Source organism: Neodiprion pinetum, chromosome 3 (genome assembly GCF_021155775.2).
Source record: "Neodiprion pinetum isolate iyNeoPine1 chromosome 3, iyNeoPine1.2, whole genome shotgun sequence".
In the NCBI taxonomy this organism is placed as follows: Eukaryota; Metazoa; Arthropoda; class Insecta; order Hymenoptera; family Diprionidae; genus Neodiprion; species Neodiprion pinetum.
The window spans coordinates 20,607,070-20,630,797 of NC_060234.1; the positions used below are offsets into that span (position 1 = coordinate 20,607,070).

At 43.7% G+C, this 23,728-nt stretch overlaps 1 protein-coding gene across 3 annotated transcripts in view; it reads left to right on the forward strand.

Annotated features, from left to right (window-relative positions):
* The window catches only part of LOC124213962 (fibrillin-2), a 41,852-nt gene that overhangs the window by 15,274 nt on the left and 2,850 nt on the right, over positions 1–23,728 (forward strand). For 2 of the 3 annotated variants that reach the window (XM_046615802.2, XM_046615803.2), the window contains exons 3-33: positions 10,818–10,900; positions 11,083–11,193; positions 13,409–13,576; positions 13,655–13,942; positions 14,227–14,475; positions 14,557–14,712; positions 14,796–15,074; positions 15,157–15,279; positions 15,364–15,609; positions 15,698–15,817; positions 16,037–16,252; positions 16,335–16,534; positions 16,632–16,812; positions 16,891–17,196; positions 17,267–17,608; positions 17,738–17,863; positions 18,112–18,445; positions 18,525–18,691; positions 18,775–19,106; positions 19,192–19,618; positions 19,698–20,051; positions 20,128–20,241; positions 20,374–20,532; positions 20,907–21,479; positions 21,673–21,818; positions 21,886–21,994; positions 22,086–22,364; positions 22,441–22,866; positions 22,948–23,196; positions 23,273–23,476; positions 23,569–23,694. In XM_046615802.2, the coding sequence (XP_046471758.1) occupies positions 10,818–10,900; positions 11,083–11,193; positions 13,409–13,576; positions 13,655–13,942; positions 14,227–14,475; positions 14,557–14,712; positions 14,796–15,074; positions 15,157–15,279; positions 15,364–15,609; positions 15,698–15,817; positions 16,037–16,252; positions 16,335–16,534; positions 16,632–16,812; positions 16,891–17,196; positions 17,267–17,608; positions 17,738–17,863; positions 18,112–18,445; positions 18,525–18,691; positions 18,775–19,106; positions 19,192–19,618; positions 19,698–20,051; positions 20,128–20,241; positions 20,374–20,532; positions 20,907–21,479; positions 21,673–21,818; positions 21,886–21,994; positions 22,086–22,364; positions 22,441–22,866; positions 22,948–23,196; positions 23,273–23,476; positions 23,569–23,694 (7,193 nt within the window). Of the gene's footprint in view, positions 1–10,817; positions 10,901–11,082; positions 11,194–13,408; positions 13,577–13,654; positions 13,943–14,226; positions 14,476–14,556; positions 14,713–14,795; positions 15,075–15,156; positions 15,280–15,363; positions 15,610–15,697; positions 15,818–16,036; positions 16,253–16,334; positions 16,535–16,631; positions 16,813–16,890; positions 17,197–17,266; positions 17,609–17,737; positions 17,864–18,111; positions 18,446–18,524; positions 18,692–18,774; positions 19,107–19,191; positions 19,619–19,697; positions 20,052–20,127; positions 20,242–20,373; positions 20,533–20,906; positions 21,480–21,672; positions 21,819–21,885; positions 21,995–22,085; positions 22,365–22,440; positions 22,867–22,947; positions 23,197–23,272; positions 23,477–23,568; positions 23,695–23,728 lie in introns of those variants that run through there. The other variant, XM_046615804.2, reaches the window with a different exon arrangement.

Here is a 23,728-nt window from a genome sequence, read left to right on the forward strand (position 1 = left end):
TCCCTTGTCACGGGAGGTGCAACCCGTTGGGTTAAAATACAAATCCACTTATCGCGCGTCACGCCTCGTTGCTGATCGTTATTAAAACTCGATAACGGATCTCATCCGTACGTCCGATTCGCACCTTGGTGAATCACCGACAAACCAAGGATGTCTGCTTCTAGGTGTGTGGTCAACGCCTGGGTATCTCTTGATTCTGAAAGAGAGTGAAGGAGGGCACGGTATGACCTGGAAATTGCACCATATCCATATAACGGAATTGCGGTTTATACAGAGATCAGCATCGGTTCATCCCGTTGCTGCATTCTATTCTGACATGTATTCAAGTTGCTCCTCTGAGCATAAAGGAAATCATGAGACCAAGTCCTATGCGTAGGTACTACGAAACTACAACATGATCTTGAGGTCTAAGAGAATTTTTTCGCCGAATGAATGACGTATAATTCCAATACTTCAAAAACCATCAACGGAATTTCGAAGCAAAAACATAATTTCAAAGTTATGTGAAAAATGCTTTTTTTTCTGTAATGTGTTACGGTGTACTTATTAATTATCATTTCAATACCTGTTACAATTTGGTTATAATTACACATATACATAGTGCGTTTTGTGATTCGATTGGTTACTTGTATGGCGTTTTTTATTGCAGATAGTGAGACACTTCTCAATCTTCGAAACCTAGTCATTACTTCGATCGTATTTAAATTCGGGAGTGTTTGCCAAGTCAGATCTTCAATATATTACAGCGAGTTCAAAATAACACGACTATTCGTATTAGCTAATTGAACTTTGCGAATGTATCGACAATATAAAGTTTCATCAAAGAATTTCAGGAGCCACAAAATTATAGTGCAAAGAAAACATCAGTAGAAACAGACTTAGAAAAACTGCAATTAATGCAGTGAAGTTAGTATAACTTGATTGAAACAATTTTCCTATACAAGTGTACTGTAAAAAATTTTTAAATCGTGAATTTCAAACGATAAAAACTCTATGATTAACAAATTGCGAGAGATCACATTATATTTAGAACGACATACATTTCAGCGTTGAAAAGATTGTAAAATTTGGCACTATTGTTTAAAATTTGAGTGGAAATGTTTTTTTAAAGCAGCTTACCCTTAACGAACTATTGTTTCATTATTTGTCCAACCAAGCGATATATAGTAGACTGCTGGTAAATTTCAAAAGTGAAATATTACAACTTGTTCAATTTTCTGCCAGCATAGTACCAACCTTCGAGCAGCGTTCTTGCACGGCGAATGAATGTTCCCGATCAACGATTCGGGCCCAAAGCAGCGAGCTAAGAGCGTATCATTACAGACGCGGGTGTTGAAATTACAACCCACATCCGTCTATCGGTACCGCGATCTTTGCGGTTGGGCCCTCAGGGCCCCGATTATCCGCGAACCTGACGACCAAATTTCTGACAAATCGAGCGGGTGTTTTTATTTTGGCGGGTGCGTTTCAGCCTCGGTTCAGCGTCCGAATATCCCCGAGGTATTTAGGACCGGGGTAAAAGCTGTGAGAACCTGACCAATCGAGCGCCATGTAGCCTCATATAATGAAATGTCGCGATAGGGCCGGGAATTTAAATCTATTAAGTTATCGGGCCGCAGTCGAGTGGGGCGGGAGCAATGCGGTACTACGCTTATGTGCCCAATGAGTCTCGGCCACCGCACAGCTGAAGATGCCGGTTCCTCCGCAGCGTCGAGCTCACCGAAGTCGAGAACGACTCGAGGTGCAGTCAACGTCCGATACGGGAACGCGTCGCATGACTCTCTACCTATTTCTTTCTCTCTCTCTCTCTCTCTCTCTCTCGCTCTCTGACACGCTTTTTCGGCACTCTCATAGTCACGAATTATCGCTGGAGAGTAATTGCTGTTGATGAAAAGGAAGGAGGGGCAGGAGCCTAAGAGAGAATTCAAACATGGTCCTTACTGAGGATCGATGAGAAGTTGTCCCATGAATTGCAATCGCCTGTGATAAAGAGAAATGACATGTGAAATTTTTAATTGTGGGAATGGGGGAGGTTGGGGAAAGTTATGCTTTATCCTGGATAATTTTGAGGTGACACGTACGAAGTAGTCGTCGTCTATGATCGTTTCACGTTGAAATTATTATCCCCAAACTTACTGAAGAAGTCAGTGGGTCAATTGACTGAATATTCAAGTTCTCGAAAACTTGTTTCGGATCCGCATTGACCATCGGCAGGTAGCGATGTCGGTGAATGATCAGTTTGGAGAAGATAATTATCCCGGTAAATGAACCAAAGAACTCTGTAGCAAGTGTCACATGTATGTACCTATACAATGAATATTCATCCATTTATGAGTATTTGATTGCCGGAGCTTTTTTTTCTTATCAAATAAACATAAATAAAATGTATTTGAGATATTTTCAAGTCTGATAGATGGTTTAGTTGACGCCAAGGGAAATTGGAGCGGGGGATCGGAGTGCTCCGCAAGTACAATAGCGCGCGATCAGTGTTGATACTTTTGCGGTTGGCAGATGTTCGAAATGTTAGTCGCAATGACGGTAGCTTAGCATGGCTTTACTTATTTTTTATTAACTTGTAAATCAAGATATTTATCAATATTAAAATTTTTTTGTTGTTTAAATATGGAAATGGCTTCTAAATAAATTAAATCGCGAGGATCAGGAAGCTCAGATCGAAAAAAAAAAAGCCTCGACAAATTATTAATAAAAATGTGCGATAACGGAAGATAATTCAGAAGACCCTTGAAAAAAAAGAGACTATTTTAAGGGTGAAAAATTGGTATTATAACTCATCAATCGCCAATCGTCTGGTTAACATATTTTCCGTACAAAAGATAAGAAATTAACAAGAATGCCGTCAATTCTACGTAAAAATTCTATTTTTCTATAGGAGCATACTATACGGACATAGTGCATAGATCATCCCTTTGGTATCGGAGACCGGGATTCCCGTTTCGTCACCGACCCAGTTACGTTATCGCGTTCATGGCTACACGTAAAAAGGAAAAAAAATGTCAGGACCGAAACGAAATCGACACCGCGCGCAGAAGCAACTCGAGTATAATAAAACGTAAATATATACGTGTAGGCGTAATACGGGAGAGCTATTAGCGTGATGGGAGATTGTCATGGCAAGCAATTAGCCAGCATTGGCGCCGTTGTGGGTAAGCTGGTAATTTAGCCGCGGGCTTCTGCGGGGGAAACGGACATCAGACGGTTCACCCAGTCAAGGATAATTGCCGCGAAGCAGCTCCAAAGTTGGACTTAGCGGATTAGAGCCTAGCCTCAATGGAGACAGACTAGACGCCACTCTTGGTGCCGAGCTCAGCTGTCCGCACAGTTTTCCAAATCGTTTTCGAGTTACGGCAGGACGGTGAATCCTGAAAAGTCATAAACACGCGTCTCCTGCACACCGCCGCACACTTGCGTTCTGCAAGTGTGTGTGTGTGTGTGTGTGTGTGTGTGTGTTGGTATTCGTGTAATGTTCCCATATGTGGACACAACGCGATGCACGTAAATACTTGAAAAATCACCGCCGACGCCGCGGAAGGGTAGCCGAGTAATTCCCATTGTTTGCCAGAGATTTCCTAATCACACTGCACACGTGGGACGTCTATCAGTTTACAAATATGTACCTTATACTCGCGTGATATTATAATACTTGTTCGCGCGTCGACTATTATAATATGTACTCGCCCTAGGCGAACGTATGAGAGGAGGTGTAACAAACACGGTTTTGTTTTTTCTCTTCAACTTCGTCATCATCGCCGTCTTCTTCTTCTTATTCTTCTTCTTCTACTTCTTCTTCGTGGTATTGTCATTATTATTGTTATGATTATTTCTCACGCGGATCGACGAGTCGCTCTTGACTTTTACCTAATGCGAGGAACTCGAGTTCAACTCAAAAGCTTCGACCATCAATATTCGGACAACGCTTTCACCGAGCGTGAGACCAGTGTTTGGTGTTATAAAATTTTTTAACTAGACATTGTGATTGTGATGGTTCTTTTCCACCTTTTTTGAATCAATTATTTTTCTATTGTACTCCCAGACTACGGTCCTACAAGGATGTTTGGACAATGTGGTTTTCTAAACGTTTCTTAAGTTACGATTTTTCTCGGATATACTTGTTATCAAATTTCGATAGACATCGTATAATAGCATACAAACAAAAAAGGCGATGGATAAATTGTGTGATCAGTAAATATTTTGTTACCGTCATTGATTTACGAAATATAGAAATAAGATAAATTTTGACGGAAGGAGGGTTTGAAAAAACCAGGCCTATCAAACGTTGTTTGAACTGATGTCCAGGCCTCGATCTGAACACGTATTGAATCCGATTAACTAGAATAAGATTCGGCGACATCTGCGTATGGGGAGTTCCATGCCACCCCTCTCGATTTTTTTCATGTTTTTTCATGATATTCAGTAGACTGAAAGAATTGCTCGTGATTTTTTTCAAATTTTTATTTCAATTCATTTTCGATTTACATATTTTTGAAAATTTTCAATTCCTGACGATCGTCAAATGGTTTAAGACCTATATTTCTGGATCTGTCAGTCGGATTACAAAATATAAATCGGTATATGAAATTAATCGGAAAGAACTGTACTTTTCAAATAAAGCATCTCGGGAGAATTGTGCCTCGTCTTGCATAGTGAATTCTTCGATTAAATATGTAAAATTGATGTTTCGCAAAGTATGACTTGATTCATAACTTGCAAAAAATCTCAAAAATACTTCGAGAACAAACAAACACTTTAAGTTATGGCCGATCGTGGCCTTCTCTTTCCATCTAAACTTTTTAGGCATAATTATCGTGACATATTTTTTTTGAAAAGTACATTTCTTTCCGATTAATTACATGGACTGATATATAGATCCAGAAATATCGGCGTTTAAACTTTTGACGATCGTCAGGAATTGAAAATGTTCAAAAATATTTAAATCGAAAATGAATTGAGATAAAAATTTGAAAAAAATCACGAGCACTTTTTTCAGTAAACCGAATATCACGAAAAATATGAAAAAAATCAAGATTAATTCATAAGTTGTTAAAAAACCCATATTTTAAGAAGTGTATACTTACAATGGCATATACCCATAACGCTTTAAAAACATTCTCATGTAACTATCGAAATGATTCGCCATGAACACGCTTTTTCATCCGTAGCAATTATTTAATACAAGTGAATGTTTTCATTGAGTTTACCGCATAGATAGGCATGCACAGATTCAGGTTTTCGCGCACCTTGCAAGGAACACAAAAGATGCGTGATGCATTTATCGCTAGTTCCATATTGCGTGGCTGATACCTGCAAGTTTTTAATCAATCTCAGCATCCCGTGGTGTGAATTAAAGGGAAAGAACTAACGTAATGAATTTCCCTGTAGCTGCAAAATGAATGGTAAACCTTTAGCAATCACTCGACTGCAGTGTCGCTAATGGCCGATTGCTTCGAACACGTAGGTATGTGCTAACACGTACTTGATACGTACGTAAGTCGGTTTGTAAGTGCACAGAGAAGAACCTGCAGCTTCGAGATGGTTGATAAATAGTCGAAAGCTAGAAGAATAATTTAAGGGCAGGTCAACGTTAAGGAGTACGAGGTCCCTGCACAAGTATTATACACATGTAATGGCTTCTTACGATACGTGTAATGTATATAGATACTATAGCGTATAAACGAAGAAATAAAATGAAATAGAAAAGCCTGAGAGAAGAAGTAAAGCAAAATAAAATGAACAAAAGAAAACAAAGAAAGAAAAATCGATAGATAATCGACTAGGTGGTATGATAAATCCTCTTTGCGGCTTTCTTATTTTATTATATAGTCAGTCACGCCAACATCCGTCGACGATCAAGGAACGAAGGAAGGATCGAACCCGTCGTCGTTAGCGTGCTCCGAGTTAATTTCACCACGTAGGCGCCGATAATCATACCATATATGAGTAGAGATGTGACGCATACGTATTACCAGGCCATGTATACGCCACTGGTTGTTAGGGTGTTCTCTATTTGGCGTTACATCTTGTTAAGACCTTCCTTTAAATTCAACGTAGAAGCTGCAGCTTCAGCTTCCACCTAGGAACAGGTGATCGCCCAAGCCGCCGCTCGATTCATGGGTACAAGATGTTATGTCGTGTCGCGAAAACAGAACGATTGAAATTTCGACAGATTATACCAAATTTTTATTTTAAAAATACGAGTTGTCCATATCGATTTACACTCATTTCGCATACGCATTTCTTTGTTGTACAAAAATCTACCCTTTTCTGCAATTTTTCTTATGATTTTGCTCGAGATGATTTATAAATCTGCTATTCTTCCATAATTATCCATCGTATACAAATTTCGCTGGCTTAATAGACGAGTTCTTTAATTTATTCGACGAGAAACTCGTTTCTAACAAATTTCGTTTGCATTCTTTGCTCCTTTCTGTGAAAACGTTTGAAATTCATGTTTTCAATGGACAATCTCGTTTTCCCTCGTAATATTCCGATTTCCCGTTAATCTCTCTAATTTTTTACATAATAATGTGCTTTTATTCGTGTTAAATCAGTAACGTAAAGTGTCCGAACAGTAACCGAAACTGTTTGCTTTCCACTTGCATTGATTGCATTCGGTGATGACCATAATAATTGTAAATGTAAAACTTTACAAAAACGTCAAAAAAGGGGAACGTATAACGACGATCTAGAAGTGCATAGAAATCATAAAGTTTTCTCCGGAAAAATACCGTTGACTTATCAAGCACTGGTTCAGAAATTTACGAAGCATTTCCATAACGAACGCAGCATCTCAACTCACAGGATTCTATAGAAATTATATTTAGCCAGCAAAATCTGCAGTTGAAATTTTCACCAGCTTGTAATTCCATGGTGACGTGTATAACTTGAACAACCCCGTCATCTGCAGGGTTTACCCATAAACGACAATGCATTTGACCACCTCATCCGTTTAACAATACAGTATGTTATTCCATACGCTGGAACATCTCCAAAGTTTTCATCATGCGATCGACCACCCGTGGCTCACCCAAAAATTCTCATCGCTTAGGCACACGAGTGTATTCAGATAAATTTTACATACATGTATGTGTATTTTTATTTACTCTCCTATGTACTTCGTTGCAGATGGAACTCTGTACTTGTTGCCAGAGACCGAGTCGAAACTCCATTCTGAAGTGTAAAGTGCACTTTGAGAATTCTTTCGTACTCACACGAATTGGTCGCTAGTCCCTCCCTCTCTCTCTCTCTCTCTCTCTTCCTCTTTTTCTCTCTGTGCCCTTTCTCTCTTTCTCTCTCTCCCTAGCTTTGACTGTCTCGCGCGAACGATGGTCTCAAATTGAAAGCCACTCGATCGAAGAGTGTTGAGAATCGAGGTTCAAATACGTGTTTTGACTTCTAATTTGTACAGTTCGTTCATGTTGAGCTTTAATTTTCATCTATATATTCGGCGAAGGTGTAGCGTTAAAGCTTTTGTCTCACGCCTTCGTAACTCTTCCTGAAGCACAGGCGAAAAAAAAATTTTCCGCCGGTGTGACTGAAAGATTTTGTAATATTGGAAATCAACGACACAATTGCCTCCTGGTACTTGTAATATCCGAGTAAGAGATTGCATGAAATTTGTCGATGTACGTCCTGGCTATGAATTCGTTTGAATAATATGGCATCTGAATTATGGTTATTGAAACACAATCCTGTTATCAAAAGTTCCACCTTACCCAAACTCTCACATCTTAGCAGCGGATAAGAATTTTTAGTTGGTAATACAGTACATTTTACATCTGATAAACTTTGCCTCTCGTTTGTGCAAAAATTTCAAAACGATAATCAGAAGCTGGTACAACCATGAATCGCTTATCGCAGTTTCCGTGTTTAATTTCTGTTATCTACTTTTATCTGCCATGAGAGAAGGTAGCGACAAGTCGCATACGAAATAGAGCAGGTTCCAAAAATAGTTTCTAATAAAAAATTTCAGTTAAATTGTTAGATAACGGAATGCTTTACGTAATGAATTGTCTTCCCCGTTATTAACGGCCGTGGCACATAGCAGGAAAAGGAGTCTTCATCGTCATCAAGACTTATACTTACTCTTATTTTTAGCGTAATTTAAAGTGTGCACTTTCTTCACAATCAGTCAATTTCAAGTTCACTAAATGCGTCGCTATAATTTAGATCAAATTCCTCGATATTTCTAGTGTTCAATTCATACATTATGGTTGAAGTCGAAAGGCATTCGAAAGGGCAAAAACTTCAATATTCAACTAGCACAAATAGTTTTCGAGATATCTTGAGAATTTTAAAGACCTGCGTTCCTCGCATCTGGACAATTTCAAGAGGACACTGTGCCTTATGGCTTGAAGCCACACCGGAACATATGAATTGGTATAAGAAAATAAAACTTGAACCCCCAATAAATGATCGTGAATAGCGAGGCATGTCGGTCCTCAGAGATTGAATGGACAGAAGCTAACTATGGAAGCGTGGCCATGAGTAAAGTGAATGAAATTTTCCGCCCCTAAAAATATGATCGACCCGCGAAATTTGAAGAATCGAGAGATAACGCTGGGAAATAGCCGAGAAAGATCGGTACCAGCAGTATCGGAAAGCGGTGAATTAGCATTGGAAATGAAAAGTAAGTTCCGTGTGCTAATGAATGAGAGTAAGAAGGAGAAAAAGGGGAGGCTGCCAGTGGTTGCAGCTGCTTTTAATTACACGGAAGAGTCGGGTGAGAGAGGCGTGAATGAGCGCCTTGTCTCAGAGGGCAACCGATCTCACTTTTTTGCGTTTCTCATAGGCTTAACGCGACGACGTGGCTCAGGTTAAAAATAACACTAGCTGGTTGCTGCCTGGATTAATGGCTGTAATACCGATAGCTTTGTAAACAGACGAGTTAACGCGCCGGCATCGTGTCCAGATGAACAATTATTGACTGCTGTGCGGTTCCGTCAGCGTTCGCTTTCTCGATCCCTCCGGAAAACGTTGACACATCCCTGCAGGAAACCAAACATTTTTACGCGTTGCGACGTCATCCATCACCATCCAGTCGCATACCTGAAGGATCAAAGTTTGAGATTAACGTCAGACTGACACTGAGAACGGGAAATCTCACTTGGGTGTCCACTGATACCCGATACAGCCAACACCCGATAGCCAATACCCCGCAACCTACTGTCAAACGCCGACGATCTCGTCAATGGACACAACATAATACGCCTGATTGAATGCCCGCGCAGGTAAACATTCATATGTGACATCGTAAAATCAGGGATACATAACTAGGAGAATAGAGACATCGATAGATGCCTTGGACACCGATACAACTAAACGACGGTTATTCTTTCGGTTTACGCATAAGTGTTCGGTCGAGATTCTGAAAGGGTAGTTTCAGCTTTGGCAAGTCATTCAGAAAGAATAATTCTCACCAAAGTGAGACATTGATCGTACTTATGTTTCGACGTTAGGTAATGTGTTACATACAGGGTGAAGATGACAATATTCAAGAAATTACTTGTGCTTTTATCCATTCCTTATACCTGCCGAGTTCACCAGGAACCGTTAACATAATTTCCATACCGTATATGCTGCATAAGTGGAAAATACAAGCTATGCTGAGGATCATTATTACTGTACATGATATTACAAGGCTTCAATAGCTGCATTGGAACTTATAGGAGATATGCCGTACCCGACACAATTTTCTACATTGTATTCAACGGATTACAATTGATACAAAATATTGGGATAAAATTTTAGGAACCTGACTGTGGAGTTTGATTGAGCTTGAGATGCTTCTACGGTTATTTAAAACGATGAGAGTCTTGGGTCAGAAGATCTGCAGATCCGTCAATCTGCAGACTATTTTTGGCCAATACGAATTGTCAAATTGGCTTTGAAATGAGTTGTTATCCGTTGCAAGATACTGGTATTAAATTTCATTGAATGAAGCATGATGTTCCCTTCTATTTGACTGAAAATCAACACCTCAGAAATACAGTATCCTAAACACTATCCTTTGGCCGATCACACTTAAAAATATTTTAATAAGTTTCTCCTTATAAAATTTCTGTCCCCACACCAAGTTTTGTATTCATGAATGTGTGGAAAAAGCATGTAGGTATACGGGCAATATATTTTCAGGATCTAGTTTCATCCATAATCCGTTATTTCGAAAGCGAGGAGTTGTGCCAAATAAAAGATGCATTAAAACATTCAAAACACGTAAGACACGCGGTGTCGAAGGCAATTCAATGGCCCTTTTCGTTTGAGTACGAACTTTCACGGAGAGGCTAGGCAATAGTGGTCCCTGGTCAGTTAAAATCTTTAGTTTCTTCCGGGCCCCGTAGAAACCCGGCGAATGCAATTGGTGCCCTAGGCGCACTCGCCACCCGTTAAGTACTCATATAGGACGCGTGATGTATGAATCATCATCCTTACTATCGCCATCCGGCGAGTGACACAATCCTACTGATCATTCGTGTATTATTTCTTCATTTTTTCCACCTTGAAAGACCCGAGAAGAAAAATGTTGCGATGATAATTCGTTCGCAATCTATGGGAAGCTGGAAGTGATTCATGTGTGCATATACAACACGCATGTTTACGAACGACTGCATTTAAAGTAGGATACGGTTTATCGCGTTGACACACATATTTTCGTCGAAGGCGCACATTCGACTCGTCAGCGCAACCAGTCACTGAATCACAATGGAATGACTCGAATTGTTGTTCGACGTACTGTCTTGCACATGATAATCAAACGTTGATTACGTTGTTGAATGAAAAATCCTTTTATTTGTTTGTTGCAGGCCAAACATTTGCAGGACGAGGCATACGAACTACTGTTGCCCAGGCTGGACCAAGAAGCCCGAGTCAGGCCTGTGCGTGATTCGTGAGTAATCATTCGTAGATAGATGAAAAGTGAAGAGAAAACTCAATAAACTAGAATAATACTGTTAAAACGGAGAAGTGAAGAAATGACACGATTTGCGTTAGAATAGATTTTCCAACCTACCGTCGAAATTTGATAACGAGTACAAGTGTGCCAAGCGTTTCGTTTCTTCAATGTTTCAGCGGTGTGTTCGAGGCGATGTGGAGTACAAGGTAGATGCATAAGACCGAACATCTGTATGTGCGAGAGTGGAACAGTGGCCTCCGTCTGCAACACAGTGGGTCAACGCAAAGGTGGGTGCAAGTACTGTGACTTGCTACTTCAAACACGAAACTACCAGCTTCTATTCACGGTTCCGAGTACTGCTCACACTGACAATGTAGATTGGGTACAACCCAGTACAACTCAACTTCAAATGGAGATATGTAGCCTGTGATCCATCGCGGACGCTGATAGATAGAGGCATCGACGGAAGACATAAATACCGACAGATCAGTGATTAATCAATGAAATTTTTTCTTCTAAATCGGAGCCGTTTCATTCCGTTGGTCCTCTGCTAGGCCCGTCGAACGAGGCGGTGGCGGGTATTCCACGAATCTTTTAGATACTGTACCTTCGGCACATTGCAAAGAATACTAAAGATCGGGGTGGGACCAGGTGGACATATAAGTGATACTTGACCTGCACTCGGACTAGGTTTCCACCAAGTACATTCGATCAGATACGTAAACGAGAAGGCAGAGCAAGCAGAGAAGGGCAGGACAAGTTCGTATCTTGTTCGAGACGCCTACCAGACCGTCTGGTCTGCCTACAGAAGTCAATGCCTTCGTCGGTTCGAACCACATCAACAGGCTTACCGTAATCACGCGACGGTGACCTTTCCCTTGGGATGCCTCGTGCCATGGGATTTTTAGGGCAATGGAACTTTTGCAATTCCGGTACGAGCTGGTGAAGTGGGTTCCGCAAGCCAGCGTGTCGAGTCGGCGAGTAACGATCGCAATCGTGCGGGGGAAGTGATGAACCGCACTGCGGCTGCACCGCGTGCATTCCATTTTGAATTCAATACAGAATGAATCAGCTGATTTTCAGCTCGATATTGAACACGGCCCGATAACCATCGTCTTGTCGGAAAGCAAACAAGTCATCAGGGTCTCTCAACGCACTTGTAAGCGCCCCGTCGTTCGCTTCCATCAGCCGGTAAGCTGCGCTATTAGAACTCGTGCTGAGAACCTCACCCACCACTCGACCAAAGGGCTGATTTATCGTGCGACTACACACATGTAGGAACAGAAGCGAGCACCTTTGAGAATTCTAATAGCGTTTCACACCCTTCACGCACTGTCCATAAATTATGACGTAAGATCTACTACCTAACGGCCGATTGAGAATTTCTTTATGAGTATCTCGGCGCGTGCTTTACACATGTGTAATTTACACGCGTGATTATGTACATATGCGGATCCCAATACTTGAGGTAGAAGGTTTGAGATAGATTTCTGTTCAAATACGATATCACGAGCTTAGCTGAAATGGTAAACAGACGGGTTTCGGGATTCTCGTTGATTGATCTTCTCGAATGAAATATGTGTACTTCCTGTTTCTGGTACAGCCGATATGACATCGTAATGAACATTTACAAACAAATTTTTGGTATTTGACCGGTAGAGTCCGCAGAGAAGGTTGTCCGTCTTGTAGAAATGGCTGTTTCCTTCGTCAGATAATAACACGCGATATCATCGAATGGATCTCTACACTCCCAAATCACTCCCATTACAAGTAGTCCCGTGTGAATAGTATTAGACAAATCTAAATACCGTGTATACGTGTCAGAAGGCTATACAATTTCTTGTTTTAATTTGGAAGGGCCTACGAATGTTTCAAAATTTCAAGAAGCTATTTGAACATTTTTATCGAGTGAGAATATGGGAATTCAATTTAATGTCTCTAATCAGAAACCCTAAACTCAGCCGTAGGTTCAGAGTTTTACTTCTCGGAGTATAAATCAAACGGCAACAAATAATTAGCATCCGCCCAGTTGTAATTAGACTTCGTAAACGCGTTTTAATGTACCTAGTTCACACACGCATCAGAGGGATGGAGTATACGTGCGTTGATCTACCGGGTGCAGTTCAAAGTTAGAGACGGTTGTGTGGGTGGGTCGGAGGTGTGCGTCCATTGGCGTAAGTAGTGCATACTTAAAAGAGCACCTGTGAACGGGCTGGAATGCCCACGGGACGGACACGATCTGATTATCTATACGTACAGTGATTACGGCAATGCAGGCCGTCTATCTTGAGCAAGAGTATGAGCTCCCCGGGGATTCCGTCGTAGACAATCGAGGTTTTTAATCGTTCTAGATTACCGCGAAGTATGCCCTCGATGCAACGGGTTTTTTACTCCCGTGCTTGGAACAGTGTCTTGATAGTTTCGAAAAGTATAAACGCATGCCTACTAAATGAATCAGAATCTCGTCTTCCATCAGTACCCGAAGTGAAACTTTGTTCGAAGGTCCATACACCGTCTACGAGAACGGGGATGGAAACAGAAACGGTATTATCGGCAGCGGTAATCAACGTGGAGAAGGTGGCTCTTGCAAAGCCCAGTGCATCCATGGTAACTGCGTGGACGGCAGCTGCCAGTGCAGGCCAGGATACCAGGGTGAATTTTGCAGCGAACGTGAGTTGAAGACATGCTTGATGCGTCGAGAGAGAAACTCCGCACTGCAGCCGCACACTCACCACCATTACTTTTCAGCAATTTGCAGAGAACCGTGCCTGAATCAGGGCCGATGCATTGGGCCCGATCGGTGCGCTTGCATCTACGGTTACACGGGCCGTCGGTGCGAGACCGACTACAGAACTGGACCCTGTTTCACGAAGGTAAGAAATGGTCAATGTCTCGCCAGTCTTCGCGGCGTTGTGTGCACTCGACAATTGTGTTGCGCAACTGTCGGCAAAGGATGGGGTCATCCCTGCGAACGGTGTCCAATAAGACTTGAATGCGAACCTGGATACCTCAAGACAAACCAGGGAAAATGCATTGGTAAGTACTGAAGATGAAGAGTAAAACATTCCGGAAGTTTCATGTAGAAGAACGCAGTCTAGTATGGGAAGGTTTTTTTCTTAAGTTTCGATAAAACTGAAAATTACCTTCCATCAGAGACACGTTTGTAAATGAAGGTATTATTTAAGTATTCCAAAGCAGATGATATATGAATGATTCGCATCAAACTGAACACTTTTGAATCTGTTGTTCAAACTAATTCATGAGTGCTTAATGCCTCGTGATATTTCTGCGACATACACTGTTCTTTTGTACCCTAATAGACATCGATGAGTGTGAGGCGATTCCGGGACTCTGCGAGGGCGGTAAGTGCGTCAACACCCTAGGTTCGTTTACTTGCGAGTGTCCCCAGGGTCAAGTGAGAGACGAAGAAACTAATGCCTGCGAGGATGAAGACGAGTGTCTTCATGAAGGGATATGTACTGACGGACGATGCGTCAATACTGAAGGTGGATTCTACTGTCTCTGTAATCCTGGATTTATTCAGAGTCAGGATCAGCAGTATTGCATCGGTGAGTAGACCTGCACTTTGACGGTCTATTGATTTTCGCCTGTGATCCTGTTCCGTGCGAATGTCCTAACATTTTTCACAGACGGACGTCAGGGCCTCTGCTACACGGCGGTGAACAGAAATGGCCAGTGTAAGAATCGGCTCGAGATTAGACTCAGTAAGCAGGACTGTTGTTGCGGTAAAAACATGGGCAGAGGCTGGGGTGACTTATGCTACAAGTGCCCAGCAGAGGGAAGTGGTTGGTTACATTCCATACAGACCTAATTGTTCTGACGCGGATCTTGCAATTATAAAATCACATCTTAACTTTCAAACTGACAGACGAGCACAGGAAGCTGTGCCAGGAGTCGGCGAAGTACACACTCGACGAGTGCGCGATTAGACCAGGGATATGCGGAAATGGTAAATGCACTGACAAGACGGATGGATACGAGTGCCAGTGCTTTCCAGGATATGAGAACAAGAGGGGCAGCTGCGTGGACATCGACGAATGTCGTTTGGGGAAGTGCAAAGGAGGAAACTGTGTTAACTTACCTGGAAAATTCGAGTGTCATTGTCCTCCCGGGTTCGTCGTATCAGGCGATAATGAATACTGCACAGGTCAGTAACGGAAGCATGGTTTATTGGCCGGTAAATAAATAATGAATGACGGAATTGCATCATCATATTTCCTGGCTTCCAGATCACGACGAGTGCCAAGATACGGGCATGTGTGCAAACGGTCGGTGCATAAACATGGACGGATCTCACAAGTGCGAGTGTAACGACGGCTACTCATTGTCACCAGGGCAAAATGCATGTGCGGGTAAGTTACGTTGATGGATTCGTTCATCAGAGCATGAAGAAAAATCCAAATGAAACCTATTCACGCATTGTTTGTACATTACAGATATCGACGAGTGCCTGGATAACCCAAGGATCTGTCTTAACGGAAGATGCGAGAACACGCAAGGGTCATATCACTGTGTTTGTCAACCCGGCTTCACCGCATCAAGAGACAACACCTTCTGCGTGGATATGGACGAGTGTGTGTCGGGGATGTGCGATAACGGGAAATGCGTTAATATGGAGGGTTCTTTCAAGTGCGTCTGCGACCCTGGCTTCCGCCTTGGACCCGATCACAGGCACTGCATCGGTAAGCAAATCGGGAGTCGTTGTTCGTTATCTGACACCGTATTTTTGGCGACGTTCACGGCACTGATAACCCTGACATGTTGTTGCAGATATCGACGAGTGTCAGAGCCAGCCATGCCACAACGGCCGTTGCGTGAATACTCCTGGAAGTTTCTGGTGCGAATGCCACGTTGGTTTCAACCTTGGTCCCGAGGGAAGGTCTTGTCTGGGTACGTATTCAGTTTACTCCCTCACGGAAGAGAACCCTCCGCTTGGGTGTAAATTCGCACCCTCAAATTTTTTCTTATGGGAATTTAGCATTATCTATGAATGGGGGTGTGAATTGCGCCCAATTTGGTTTTTTTCGGTGAGGGTTGAAGCACTCGACTCCCTTGTCGACTATGCCTCACACCTTCCGCCGAGAGACAACCGTAATTATCTTCCCACAGACACACGAAGAGATTTGTGTTACTCCCAGTACAGGGACGGCCAGTGCTCAAATCCAACCTCCACTGCTGTCACCAGATCCAGCTGCTGCTGCTGTACGGTTATACTTGGTCAGCCAATGGCTTGGGGTAGCAATTGCCAGCCGTGTCCTGTCCCGGGCACGAGCGAGTTTGATGCTCTCTGTCCCCATGGATCAGGGATGACGTACAATGGCGATGGTAAGTCTTAATCGTAGATCAACAATATAGATGGCAGAGGTCAGTGGCCAAAGGTATACCCTGTAGACTTGCCGAATTTCAGACATAAACGAGTGTGCCCTGAATCCTAACATTTGTGTGAACGGTGGCTGCGAAAACCTGATGGGAACGCATCGCTGCATATGTGACACTGGCTATGAAGTAGATGCAGCGGGCAAGCTATGCACGGACATTGATGAATGCGCGTTGGAAGAAACTCTCTGCAGTGGCGGGCAATGCCGAAACACCCCAGGAAGTTTTCAGGTATAAGAGAATGCGCTAAATATTGTCATTCCTGATCCACGAACGATCAATGAGCGGCACCCACGAATCTGATAGTCAATATCTAATCCTAATACAGTGCACCTGTCCAACTGGCACCAGGCTGAACACCTACAACCAGATGTGCGAGGACGTTGATGAGTGCCTGGAACTCGGACCCGATGCTTGCATCAATGGCATCTGTATCAACGGTCAGGGATCATACGAGTGTATGTGCAGTCCCGGATATATACTCGACAACACTGGGCACATATGCATAGGTTCGTGCTCCTCACTTTCTGACAGTACGTAGCGAAGTTCGAACGTTTTACCCTTGAACGCCGCGCTTTATCGCCCAGATAACAGAAAAGGCACCTGCTGGACAAAGATGGTTCATGGACGGTGCGAGAACAACCTTCCACGTCTTACCCTGAGGTCAGAGTGCTGCTGTTCGGTCGGTCTAGCCTGGGGAAGTCCGTGTGAGAAGTGCGATCACTCTCTGTGCGAGTGCTCCGTAGGCTACGCGAAGGTTGACGGAAAGTCATGCACCGACGTCAACGAGTGTGAACTTAATGCTGGCATATGCAAAGGCGGTGGAACATGCGTCAACACCGACGGTTCTTACCGGTGCGAATGCCCGCCGGGTCTCACCCTCGACACCACGCGTGAGTTAGAAAGACCACTCTTCCCGCAAACTGAACAGTCAATAAAGATTCGACATTATATTTTTTCCAGAAACAACTTGCATTGACACCAGAGAAGAGTCCTGCTACACAGAGTACAGACACGGGCAGTGCTTGAACTCGATCGAGGGACGATTCTCTCGGAGTCTTTGCTGCTGCTCTGTAGGTCGAGCATGGGGTAACGATAAGTGCGAGGCCTGCCCCAAGCCCGGGTCGCAGGCGCGAGCTGAGCTGTGTCCTAAGGGTCCCGGCTTTGGCGAACGGAAGGATATTAATGAGTGCACTGAATTCCCCAACATGTGTGTGAACGGCAGGTGCAAAAACACCATTGGCAGTTATAGCTGTAGGTGTAACCAGGGGTACGCACTCGACGAAAACGGAATAAGATGCGTAGGTGGGTAAGATGAACTTTATGATTGAGGGGGGAGGGTTATGTCATCCTCGGGTGTGAAGTATTGTGATCGATATTAATCGTGGACTCCTATTTCTTTTTTTCTTTTTTTTCACGATCTTACATGTACAGATATTGATGAATGCAGTATCATGCACGGCGTGTGTGGTAACGGCACCTGTCGCAACACCCAGGGAAATTTCCAGTGCGATTGCTATCCTGGCTACCAGAGTAGCGAAATTATGAAAATATGCATGGGTAAGATAACGATCATGTAAAGAACCATCTTTAAACGCTTGCTCGATCACTTTTGGATTAACATCCCATTACATGAATTCCGAATAATGATGCATGAAATCAATGGTTATTTTCACGTTCACCGAAAAACTGCGAAACACACGACTCGACGAATAACACGACAAAGTCTTACCAAGAAATAATCATCAGCTAAACATATAACAACTGTAATACCATAATAAAGAATGAGTGGCACTAATCAATTGCAGATATAAACGAGTGCGAAACAACACCGGGATTGTGCCGAGGAGGTACGTGCGTTAATACGGAGGGAAGCTTCAAGTGTGTATGTCCGCCGGGGCACGAACTTGCTCCCGATAAAGAATCCTGCAAGGATATAGACGAGTGTTCCAGGACCAGTGGTATATGTTCAAATGGCGTGTGCGAGAACATGATGGGAACTTATCAATGTGTTTGCGATGAAGGATATCAACAAACTGGGCTGAAGTCCCATTGCGAGGACATTGACGAGTGCTCCGCAACTAATGGAGGATGCGAAAACATCTGCCTCAACACACCCGGTAGCTTCTCATGCTCTTGCAGGTATACGTACATGTTTATTTCTTTGTCGAGTATACCGTTAGTACATGGCAACTGATCAATCATTTCGAACGTTAAACAGCACCGGATTCGCGTTGAATCTTGATGGACGCTCATGCACAGACGTAGACGAGTGCAAAGGAAATATGAGGATTTGTAACGGTGGAAAATGCATGAACACTTTGGGCAGCTACACGTGCACGTGCACAGATGGATTGCTGCCCGGTAGCGATGGAACTTCCTGCATCGGTAGGATCTGAAAAAATAGTGATAAGCTAAGCTGCTATTCACTCATAAAAATAATCCAATTGTTAAATAAAACATTTTTGCAGACGTTGACGAGTGCGTGTCGCAGCCCCACGTTTGCGGTTATGGTCAATGCGATAACACGATCGGTTCATACAACTGCCGTTGCGAGGAGGGATATTCCGTAAAGCCGGATAATGCTAGAGAAGGGTGCACAGATGACGATGAGTGCATGCTTGATGCGTACACCTGTAGTGAGTTTGCCGACTGCCAAAATACTCAGGGATCTTACTCGTGCACGTGTCAGGAAGGTTTTGCCGGGAACGGGGTTGAGTGCAGGGACATAAACGAATGTCTGACTAACAACGGGGGTTGCGACGCAAACGCTCAGTGCATCAACACCGAGGGGTCATTCAAGGTTGGAATTGCGTAATCATGGAGCAGCAGGAGGGTGAAGATCGAACAACTGATAAGTCGACTAAATTAATGGTTGATTTTTCCAGTGCGTGTGCGATGCTGGATTCAAGGGCGACGGTCATTCCTGCAAGGATTTGGACGAATGTTCGAATGACTCAACACTCTGCGAAAACGGCCACTGCCTCAATTATCCCGGTTCTTTCCGGTGCGAGTGCGAGATGGGATTCATGCACCCTGACGAGAACAACGAGCAGGCCTGTGTCGACATTGACGAGTGCGAGTTGTTCAACAATCTTTGCGTGTATGGTAAATGTGAGAACATATTCAGCATGTTCCGTTGTGAATGTGACGATGGCTACAAGCTCGACAGCTCTGGAGGGAACTGCACTGACATCGATGAGTGCGAAAGTCCTCAGTCCTGCCAGTACGGTACCTGCATCAACACTGACGGCAAATATCTCTGCGAGTGTCCTGCTAATCATGAGCTGGTCGAGGCCGGAAACGCTTGCGTAGGTAGGTAGCGTAATGTGAAGGTTTGGATCTAAGGAAATCCTGACCCCCGAGCTCTACGAATTTCTCGTCTTTTCTGCAGATAGAAGAATTTCCTCGTGTTTCACTGGATACGAAGTTGGCAGTAACAGGCCTCAGTGCATTTTTGACATGTCAGCTGCTGTAACTAAGGCGACCTGCTGCTGCAGTGTGGGAACTGCTTGGGGCAATCGATGTGAGGCTTGTCCCGAATTTGGAAGTGCGGAGTACAACGAGCTCTGCCCAAGTGGTCCTGGTTATCGACCAAACTCCATCACCGTCATTATGGAGGACATAAACGAGTGTGAAGAACACGATAACATTTGTCAGAATGGCCACTGCACAAACACATTTGGAAGCTTTATGTGCTCCTGCGACGAAGGTTACGAACTCGATCATACCAAAACGAACTGCATTGGTAAGATTGTTTGACTTGTAGTGACTTACAGGCTGAGTACCAAGCTATACATATACTGTTAACACATGTATTTCAGACGTTGACGAGTGTAGTCGACATCCTGATATATGTGGCGTTGGACGTTGCATCAACGATCAGGGAAAATATCACTGCGAATGTCCCGACGGTTACATGCCGATGCCTGGAGGAAGTGAGTATTATTAGCAGCAATAGTCCATTTTTCGTTCGATAATTAAAAATTACATGGATAAGCCGATATTCTTATCACAACAACGTCATACTTTCGTCATAACGGCGTATTTACGCGCAAATTATTCCACAGAGGAGTGCGTTGATATGAGGAGAGAGAGGTGCTATACAAGCTTCGAGTCCGGAACCTGCGACCATCCCATGATGCGGCCACAGACTCGAATGTTGTGCTGTTGTTCAATAGGTGCAGCGTGGGGCAGTCCTTGTGAAAGATGCCCTCGTAAGGGAACTCGTAAGTTCTCAAGCTATGCTCAAACATAATAAAGGTTTTCCACCACGTAGTTGGGAAGTTCGATTTTCGAAATCTGTGGAACACGCGTCAATGAGCATAAGTGATCTAACTCCAATTTTATGAGCTGTCAGGCACCTTTGTTCCTCCTCAAATCGAATTTTCCTTGATAGGTGTTAAAAAAAAGATAGCGTTTGTCACGCATACGGGTGGGCGATATCTGACTAGTGTGATTATCATCGCAACAGTCGCCTTTGCGGCTCACGCTAGAAACTCCCCGCTTATCAGAAATTAGCCGCCTTTCGTATTTGCAACACAATATACTAATTTCTTAATTTTACATACTGCCTTATCAACCAATGATCCGACTTCTGCAGAGGAATACGTAACGCTTTGCGGCCGGGAGCCTGGACAGATCAAGAACCCGATAACTAACCACACGGTTGAGATCGATGAGTGTTCCCTGATGCCTACGATGTGCTCTCATGGTCGGTGTCTGAACACTCCAGGAAGTTTTGAGTGCCAGTGCAAGCTTGGTTATATTTATGACGAGGACTCACATCAGTGCATAGACCAGAACGAGTGTCAACAGGTTCCGAGCCCTTGCCGCGGTAACGCTCAGTGCATTAACGAGCAGGGTTTATACAAGTGTCTCTGTCCGGCCGGATACAAACTTGGGATCGATCAGAGAGACTGCGTTGATATCGACGAGTGCTACGAGAACCCCGGCGTTTGCAGTAACGGGGTATGCAAAAACCTGCAGGGTAGTTTCCAGTGCGCTTGCAATCAAGGGTTCCAGCTCACCCGAGACAGGGACTCTTGCGTTGATATTGACGAGTGCAAGCGCAGTCAGAACGTATGTAACAATGGATCGTGCATTAACACTCTTGGAAGTTACAAATGTTTCTGTTACGAGGGATTCAAGCTTGGTCCTAACAATGACTGTGAGGGTAAGTAGTATTTGGGTATCGCTACCAGATTAAATTTCACAGTTTGAGTTCAGATACTTCGAATATGAAACAGTGGTAGGTTAATGATCATCGGCAAAGACAATCGGCAATATGCCGTTCGCATTTGTAGTATGTAACTATATCGTTAAAGCTGAGATTAAAAAACTGAAAATGAATTCCTTGGGTTTTTCAGACGTCGACGAGTGCAGAATTATGCCATTCCTGTGTCGAAATGGAAGGTGTCGTAACACGGTCGGTTCATTCAGTTGCGAATGCGCTGACGGCTACGTCTTAGCGCAGGAAAAACAACACTGCCGAGATATCGACGAATGTCGCGAGGTAAGAATTTCAATTTCATCGTGGCGATGGCATGACGTGATTAAATTAAATATTCATCTAATTTCAGGTGTCAGATCTGTGCCCACAGCCAGGAAGATGTCAAAACCTTATGGGTTCTTATGTCTGCCACTGTCCACCGGGATACGAGCTCGATGAAACGAAGAAGAGCTGTCTCGGTTCGTATTCATTCATCTCGCTGATTATTACTCTGCAATATTGTGCGTACGCGCTCGTATTTATAATTGTTCATACTCACCCTAATCATAGACATTGACGAATGCGCCGAGTCGGAGGATTTCTGTGAAAACGGCCGATGCATCAACACCGAGGGAGGTGTAATCTGTGAATGTCCAGTGGGGTATCAGCTCAGCGAGAAGATCGACTCTATGAGGTGTATCGACGTTCGGGAGGAGAGGTGCTACGATGTTTTCAGTAGAGGTCAATGCTTGGAACCTCGCGAGGGAGGAATTACAAAGAAGCACTGTTGCTGCACAATGGCAATGGCGTGGGGCCGTTACTGCGAAGAATGCCCCATAGAAGGAACTGGTTAGTAATACCGGCATTCGAGATACGTACGATAAATCAGAGGCGTATCTCTTATACAACATGATTTGAATTCCAGAGGAGTTTCAGAGATTGTGTCCTGAGGGTCCAGGCCGGGACGACCTTGGGATTGACCTCAATGAGTGTCTCTTCATGCCAGATGCCTGTGTCGGTGGCGATTGCATCAACACTGATGGGTCATTTAGGTGTGAGTGTCCACCTGGGTACGTGCTCGATGCCTCCGGAAAGAAGTGCGTCGATGACAACGAATGCCTCAATGTCCAGAATATTTGCGGCAACGGCACCTGCACCAATGTTGACGGAGGTTTCGAATGCTCCTGCAATGAAGGATTCACACCTGGACCCAATCAAGTATGTGAGGACATAAACGAATGCCTGGAATTGGGAAACCAATGCGCATTCAGATGCCACAACGTCCCAGGATCGTTCCGATGCATATGTCCCTATGGATACGCTCTTGCCGCTGATGGTCTCCACTGTATTGGTAAGGCTGTAATACGTGCTTACTTCAATCAACAACGACGAGTCGTATTTGTAAAGTAATGCAAGCAACGGTATATTTTAGACGTGGACGAGTGCACTACCCCGGCAAACAATTGCAGATTTGAATGTAAGAATCTGATTGGAACATTTATATGCATCTGCCCACCCGGATACCAAAAAATCGGAATGACAGATGAGTGCAAGGATATAAATGAGTGCGCGATAAATTCTGGACTTTGCCGTCACGGATACTGTCGCAATATCGATGGTGGGTATCGCTGCGATTGCTGGGAAGGATTTGAGCTGAGTCACGATGGAAAGTCCTGTATTGGTAGGTGGTGATCAATTAATGTACTCAATAATTGATTTGACTTGAGAATGCTAATGAAATTGACTCTCCTGGCTAGATCGCAGATCCGGCTATTGCTTCCAACAAACAATTGGGGGTCGTTGCGTAACGCGAACATTTGACCAGCCAAAGGTCACTAAGGCCGATTGTTGTTGCACCATGGGAGCCGCTTGGGGATCACATTGCGAGATGTGTCCATCACGTGACTTGGATGACTATAACGAACTCTGCCTCGAAAAAGGATATTCGGTGGACGGTCAAGGTATACATAATGCGAACATAGTAATTATACACAGGTCTGAATGTTTGCGGAAAATAATAGCGAGTGGTATTATTTAACGTATCAACTTTTAGACATTGACGAGTGCAGAACGATCCCTGATCTCTGCAGAAATGGAATGTGTATAAACACCCTCGGATCGTACAGATGCATATGCAACAAGGGATATAAACCGGTTGGATCGGGAACACATTGCGTCGGTAAGACAATCAATCTCAAGGTTATTCATGAGTG